The 7,597-nt window shown below is 39.0% G+C and overlaps 1 protein-coding gene across 1 annotated transcript; it reads right to left on the bottom strand.

The window, feature by feature from the left end:
- Nucleotides 1–675: 675 nt before the first annotated feature.
- LOC140232351 (uncharacterized) lies at nt 676–7,229 on the bottom strand. Its single transcript, XM_072312479.1, has 4 exons — nt 7,135–7,229; nt 4,802–4,893; nt 3,318–3,605; nt 676–938 (listed from the first exon to the last, which is right to left on the bottom strand). The coding sequence occupies exons 2-4, from the start codon at nt 4,872–4,874 to the stop codon at nt 676–678; spliced, it is 624 nt and encodes a 207-aa protein (XP_072168580.1). The 5' UTR covers nt 4,875–4,893; nt 7,135–7,229.
- Nucleotides 7,230–7,597: the final 368 nt, after the last annotated feature.

Here is a 7,597-nt window from a genome sequence, read left to right as displayed (position 1 = left end):
AAGACAACCGAGCAGGTTTCAACATTGACAATGGAATATTGAACCTGAAATGAGTGCAACCACAGCAAGTTCATTCAATGATCATTTTTCGTATTGTTCGTATCATTTTCGTCTAGCAATCGGTCGACTAAATTGTTGTAATTCAAGCATCAGTGAGTTATTGCTATTCTTTGATATCAATATGATAGCGGTTTCGTGATGTTTGCTGCGGAAGAAGTTCGTGTTTTCTTTTCCAAAGAATCAATATTTTTTTTCCCTTAAATGACTTTAGTATAACCAGAAAAACGGCAAATGAGATGAGCAAGAATAAGCTTAGAATTAGTGGGATACAATTCAGTGAACCAACATTACTTCTTTTCCCTCACGTTGTCAATAGACATATTGTGCATTGTGAGATGTAGTTAGCTGCATTATTGCAGTCAACGTGTTATTTTTTAATCAAAACAGAAAAATTACCCCATCTTACCTTCTGCACTTTTGCAAATCACACACAATACACATAGGTAGCCTACAACCCCCCCCCCCCCCCACACACACACACACACAAACACACTCACACACAATCACTATTGAAGTGATACACACATCAGATTTCTTGACTCTCCTCTTGCGGTTATTGCATACAGTTTGCGGCACCCCAAATCTCATTGTCACCAACTTCGGTATTATATACTGCTACACTATTACACAACAGTTACACGGGTGCGACGTATTTGAGTTTCTTTGAGACGCTGCATTGTTAAAGAAGTGCTCCAGTTTCTGCAAGTTTTCCTCCGAAATCTCTGGCTGAGAACCATCCAGCCTTCCGGCAGTAAAGGCGAGGGCGGCCTGCTCGAAAGTCGTTGGTTGTGCGCTTCTGAACGACTCCATGCGCCTCTTGTCAGCTTCTTCGCCCAAGTCCTCAAAATCGTGCGCAATCACAGCAACTCTCTCCTGACCTATCATGCAAAATCAAACACGTGAATAAGAATGTAAACTTTCGTTTTTTACATTGTACTCTGCACGGGAAGTACTGCAGTGTTTTGAGCATCTAATATCTTCTCTCTTTTTTGCAAACAAATAATACAAAAATTTCGATTTCAGGTTCGTGCTTGACAATGCTTGAGGCACTGTTTTCGACATTATTTTGTACATAAGCATGTACGAACCATCAACATATACCTGGACTTCAGATATCATGGCATTTGAAAAGTATATGACATGTTTGTTTAATTTTTGTGCATCTGAGAAGATGGCTCGATAGCCCATAATTCAGATGCACTTGCTGGTCTTCTATGGGATCCAGTTGGATATAAGGCAGGACCATTTCACCGCGTTATGCACCTTGCTCTTATAGGCCTATAGCAATGAATGAATGAAGCAGGGCCGTGGCTTTATACTTGCATGCATGAGTTCTGACTCTATGACATACAGAAACTCCATTTTTACATTTAATTCACATGACAAAGTGTGTCGCCTCTTTATATTACTAGATCATGATGGGACGGTATGATATCACACATTGCTCAGTCAGATTTGGGACTCGAATCCGGGTCCTCTGGATCTGGAGACAGACGCGCTACTGGACTGAGCCAAAGGCAAAGCCACAGCACCAACCCTCATGAAGATTGTATGGTTATAGACCGTGACATCATCATTGCACCAAATCTCTTCCTCAGTTTGAATAGAAATTGCATCGAAACACCCCATCCCCGTCTCGAAGTACTAAAAAAAAAAAAAAAAAAAAAAAAAAATGACGCTGGAAAGTCGTGGGTTGAATTTAGAAAGTGGGCAGTTTTTTCAGAAAGTTGTGAACGCTTTTACGAATCCACTACGTAGCTCTCAATAGATCACCATTACTACATTTTTTTTTCCATTCATTTCCATTTATCTATAGAATATTCAAAACATTGCGTCTTTCAATCAGAGTGATACAGTCTTCACATAGACTCTATTCCCATACAGAGATGGTGACGGTCCTTCAAATTACAGGTCCCATCAGCAGCAAAAAATCCATAGAATGATACACGATTAATGAAACATTCTACTTTCAAGATTATCAATTCTGGCACCTTACAAGTGCTAGTATTCTGATCACGTGACAAAAAGTCTTGTTTCGGAACTCGTATTCGTTATGCATGTCTCAGACTTTGCCTGAAGTTATATGGAATACGCAAGTGATTCTTTTTTTTTTGCCTCCGCCACCAAGTGTCACCGGAGTCATTACTTAGTATGTTTTCGGGTTGTCCGTCCGTCCGTCCTTGATCCGTCCGTCCGTCCGTCATCAATTTTGTGGACAGCGTATCTAAAAAACTGTTTGAGGTATCGTAATGAAACTTGGCATGTATATGTATGAGTGGGTGAAGCTGTGCCTATCAACTATTTGGCGCACATGCTCAAGGTCAAAGGTCAAAAGGTCAAGGTCAAATGCTCAAAATTTCACTATTTCCCCTATATCTATGCAATGCCTGGAGGTATTTTCTCGAAACTTGGTGTACACATGAACTACCAAATAAAGATTCCCCAGAGAGAGCTTCGGCTCATGAGGTCAAAGGTCAAGAAGAGTCAAAGGTCAAGTGAAAATGTTAAAATTTCACTTTTTTTCTCCATATCTCACAAATATTTCAAGGTATCTTCATGGAACTTAGTATTATGCATGAACTGACTGCAGTGATCATGTTGGGAATTTAGGGGTCATGGGTCAAAGGTCAGGGGGTGAAAGGTCAAGGTCAACTCATCAGACTGTCATTATTTTTCTTTTATCTACAATTATGCAATGCCCGCAGGATTTTTTTCTTGAAACTTAGTGTATGCATACATGACGCAACCCAATACAGATTCTCTTGGAAGTTTATTGCCTAAAGGTCAAAGGTCAAGTGAAAGTGCTAAATGTCACTTCTTATTTAAGCTTATAAAAGGGTCAAAAGTTGGGTACAAATCCTCAAATCCCCAAATACCTGCACTCTTAGACAGTATAGCCATTCATCCAAATAAACCTAGTTCAAGGATAGTGAACACTCAATGCATTTGTGATAAACATGTTATTTTAGTATTTTGCCAGTTATGTGAAGCTGTCATCGCACATTGTCAAGACATTGTGCTATAGACCTAGTCGGAGAACCATACATTATGGGGAGGCATACCAGTCGCCATAGCGACATTTCTAGTTCTTCTATACAATAAAAAGGAGTTTAATCATTCCAAAGTCGTGACGACATACAAGAAAATGTTCATCTCGGCAATTCAATCTATTCAATGATATCTTATACTCTCGCGTTATAATTGAGTCAAACAAAGCGATTACAATGTCGATGTTGGACATGTAAAAATCAGATTACCTAGCTTTTTCGTGCTGTAGCGCAAGTATTTGTTGTAGAGGGCATCATCAACATCCGTAATGGCGAACCTCCTGTTGTGAATAGAGTGGCATAGCAGCATGACGTCGACTTTTTTGTCTTCAGGAAATTTGTACTTGTCGATATTGTTGTAAGGCAGTGGATGGAACTCTACACTCTCGATCAAGTCTTGCCGCCTGTCCCTCAGTGTCTGGAGGTAGTGACGAAAGCCTGACACACTCTCCTCTTTTGAAGACGAGCATACGGATATCCTGATGCGACGTTGAGGACCTGGATGTAGTACAGAAATTCAAGAGATTCAAAAGACCACGTTAAATGATATTTTCAGTGTGACAAGTATCACCCCCTGGGTCCTATCCCTGCTATTCATTGTATTATATATATGTGACCCTGCATCACAAAACCAACAAAAAGTCGCAATACATGGATTTTTTGGTTGAGGACAGGTTCTGAAAGAGCAGACTCTAAGCTTTAAAATGATGTATAACTCAATTCAAAAGGACTCTTCTAACCTATCTAAATATTGGAAAGAAAGCACACACTCTGGAAAAGTGTGAACTGAGAAAAGAGGCTCTGAAGTTACAGGGTCTATTCAAGCGCTTAATCTTTACCAAGCCGTGCTAGCTGTGTCATAAAAGGGACAAAACATAGGTTGTAAACCACCGGACCAACAACAACGAAGGGATTATCAGATTTAGGTGAAATTGAGCATGTTCGCAATTTTCAAATCAGTTACCTCATCCTTTCAATAGTTATTAGACTTGTAAGTGAAGAGTGTGCAAAGGATTTCAAGAAATGAAAAGCAGCCTGTGAGACATACCTGATCATTCTACTCTCCCCCCCCAAAAAAAAAAAAAAAAAAAAAAGAGGGGGGGGGGGTTGTAGAAAAACTGCTTAAAACCCACTTTCCCATTCATGTTAAGATCCCAAACTGAAGAATAATGTAGAAGAAGGATAACTCTCTCAGAAAATAAGAAAAACTCAAGATTGACTTGGTTGAACCATTTCACCCTTTTTGAGTCCTCACATAAAATCGAGGGGTGCGACTTTTTGTTTGTTTTGTGATGCACGGTCACACACACACACACACACACACACATATATATATATATATATATATATATATATATATATATATTTACGATGAAGGTGACTGAAGAGAATGCTTAATGCTTACAAAAACAAATAACAAGACGGGGTCTGTGATTGACAACACAGACTTTATGTGACAGTACATGGAGTTTGAGATACCAATTCATGATTTTGAACATGAATCATTGATGATAAAACTTTTCAAAATATACTCGGAAGTCAAATGCCATACATATAGGACAGATCAAATTATCCTTTTTGTTTTTGTTTTTTGTTTGTTTGTTGTTTTTAAGACCGGCATGTTGTTCATTTCTCCCCAGTACGGTGGGACCTCTGTGGCGTGAACATGGTGCAGAAGACAACGTACAATGTACCTTCTTTGCTATGCATTGTGCCGTACGTCGAACCGGTACCTTGTGGGCAGTCTGGGCCTACTTTCTGTGCCATTTCAGAATGGTTCCTGCAACTGAGAGAGTCAGAACAGAAGTTTTCAGTTCAACAGAAGCAGAATAAGTATTAAAGGACAAGTTCACTTTCATAGACATGTGGGTTGAGTGAATGCAGCAAAATTAGTAGAACACATCAGTGCGAGTTTGAGCAAAATCGGACAATCCGTTCAAACGTTATGAACTTTTGAAGTTTCTGCTCAGTCACGGCTGGATGAAAAGACTACTATAGCTTGTGATGTCACATGAGTACAACGATATAAATAAAGAATAAAGAAAAATCAACACATTTCTATTTTTCTCGCAGAACAAAAGAACACTTGACTTCTCTCTTTCAGAAGGCAGGGGGAATAATATCACCCTTAACATACATCAGTAGCAAGTCGAAGAAATATGCACTTTATTCAAAAAGTAAAGTTTTGTGAATTAATTTTCCTTTTATTTTCCTTCTTATAGTTGTATGCATGTGACATCATACACTGTAGTAGTCTTCTCTTCCGGCAGTGACTGCTTAGAATATTCGTAACTTTTGAAAGGATTGTCCTATTTTCCTCAAACTTTCACTAATGTGTTCTACTAATATTGCTGCATTCGCTCAATCCTTATTTATATGAAGGTGGACTTGTCCTTTAAGAAGCCTACCTAGAACATGTGGTGACTTGAACACACACACACACACACACAACACACACACACACACACACACACACACACACACATGGACCAATGGATATCATTTCACACAATACAGCACATGGCTGTACTCTTGCAGATCGTTTGTTTGGGAAAATTCATTCCCTTTCTCCCCCTCCTTCCTTCTCCCTTCCTCTCTAGGCCACTCTTTGTCTCACCTCTTCTTTTTGTTACTTTAATCTCTCTTTTCTGGCGGGGGAGGGGTGCCTCAGACTGAGAGAATTCCTCATTCTATAGAAAATATAACTATAACAGAATATTGATAGTAAAGAGAGCGTGTTTTCTTGATTTCAGTGGAACACAATAATTGTCATTAGATACCTGTTATGTATAAGAGAATGTATACTTGTATTCACCTTGTTCACCCAGTCTGTTTATACACAAGAAATTGTGTATTTATCATGTGTATTTATAGCTGAGGATGCATGTTTGCCAAACAATTCAAGAATATGATTAAATATCTGTCAGGCGACTGCACCTATTTCAGTAAAACAAAAAACAAAAATGAAAACAAAATGAAAACAAATTTTCTGTTAAAAAAAAGAAGAAGGAATTTCCGTCTTTCAGTTAAACGTAATCATAAATCCCGACAGTCCTGCATGTATTGAACGGTGATTATCGTCTAGTCATGCATGAAGCCCAAGAAAACAAATCGATCAACATACACATTTATATCTAGCTAAATTTTCTACGAGAAATATATGACCTTGAAAAGTGTTTACTTTTTCTGCTGAGTACATATATATATATATATATATATATATATATACATATACAACATTCATATGTTCATGTAGGGCCCGTATATACCATACTATCATAATCTCCAAACACACACACGGACAACAAACAAATTATCAAGCCATGCAAGCACAGTATTTGCAAACATTGTTTGAGGCGACTTACTCGAAGATCTTTTATTTTTCTTCGGGTGCGACGCAGATAACAGCTTAGCTGGTCCAAGAAAGTAGGGTCTTATTGAATTGTCGCACAAGCTGCCTCAAATCTTACGAAGACTGTTTGTCTGTATAGTGTATGTGATAGCAACAGTACGCGTGAATGAAAACGCAAAACAGACGTGTGAAAAATACTCTTTCTCTGATTTAATAGAGTGGAATACATTCTAGGGCGATGGATGTCAAAATGGATCCCACCTTCACTGCTTCAATGTGCACTTGGTAAAAATCACCACGGTGTAATTACGACCCTCCGAAGCCAATGCAATAATAGTACACCAGCATTGTCTTGTCATTCACTATTCGCTTCCTCTAACGTTTTTAGTTTGTACTGCCGTGCACGATACGTCTTACAAATCACTGGAAAAGCTTGGCTTCATTATTAGTGAAGCATGAAGTCTCCTTTATGGCACTAACGCAGGTAGGCTTTACATCGCTCTGGGTCTTACACAATAGCAGGGAGGCCACCTCCCTGGTCTAATACAGTCAGTACTTTAATACCATGAACAATACGTCTACGTTCTGGGTGCAGTAAACCGTCAACGTCCCCGAAATTCATGATTTTTTTTTCTATTCCTACCCAGACGAGTAACAATAAACCAGGTTATTTACCTGCTCTCTCCGAGTGAGTTTCTTATGCAGAATTTCACCGAGCATTCATCACTTTTTGTACGAACATGCACGCAAATAGAATAGGTTCCTGCATTGTACATACAATGAAAAGTCCTGAGACCAAACGAAGACGATAACACGGTAGAGATCTTTTTTTTTTTTTTTTTCTAGTTTTGATCCACGACGAGCGGAGAGCTAGAGAGACGTGCGTGCGTGCACCTGACGGTAAAGTTAGGGGATTCCCCAAACGACGCCATTTTGCTTTGGTATTCCCAAATTTAGTCTTTTCCCAGACTGCGATGTTTGTACCTTACATGTTTGTGTTCGTTTATACATGTATTCTTCATGGCATTTGTTTTGTTTGTTTTGTTTTTCAGACCGAATGTAGGCCCTGTGATATACTTATCAATATGTCATAGTCAAATACGGTTTTCAAGGCGTGTTGTTACCATTAACCCGCCAC

This window comes from Diadema setosum, chromosome 8 (genome assembly GCF_964275005.1).
Source record: "Diadema setosum chromosome 8, eeDiaSeto1, whole genome shotgun sequence".
Lineage (NCBI taxonomy): Eukaryota > Metazoa > Echinodermata > Echinoidea > Diadematoida > Diadematidae > Diadema > Diadema setosum.
This window is presented reverse-complemented; position numbering and strand designations above follow the sequence as displayed.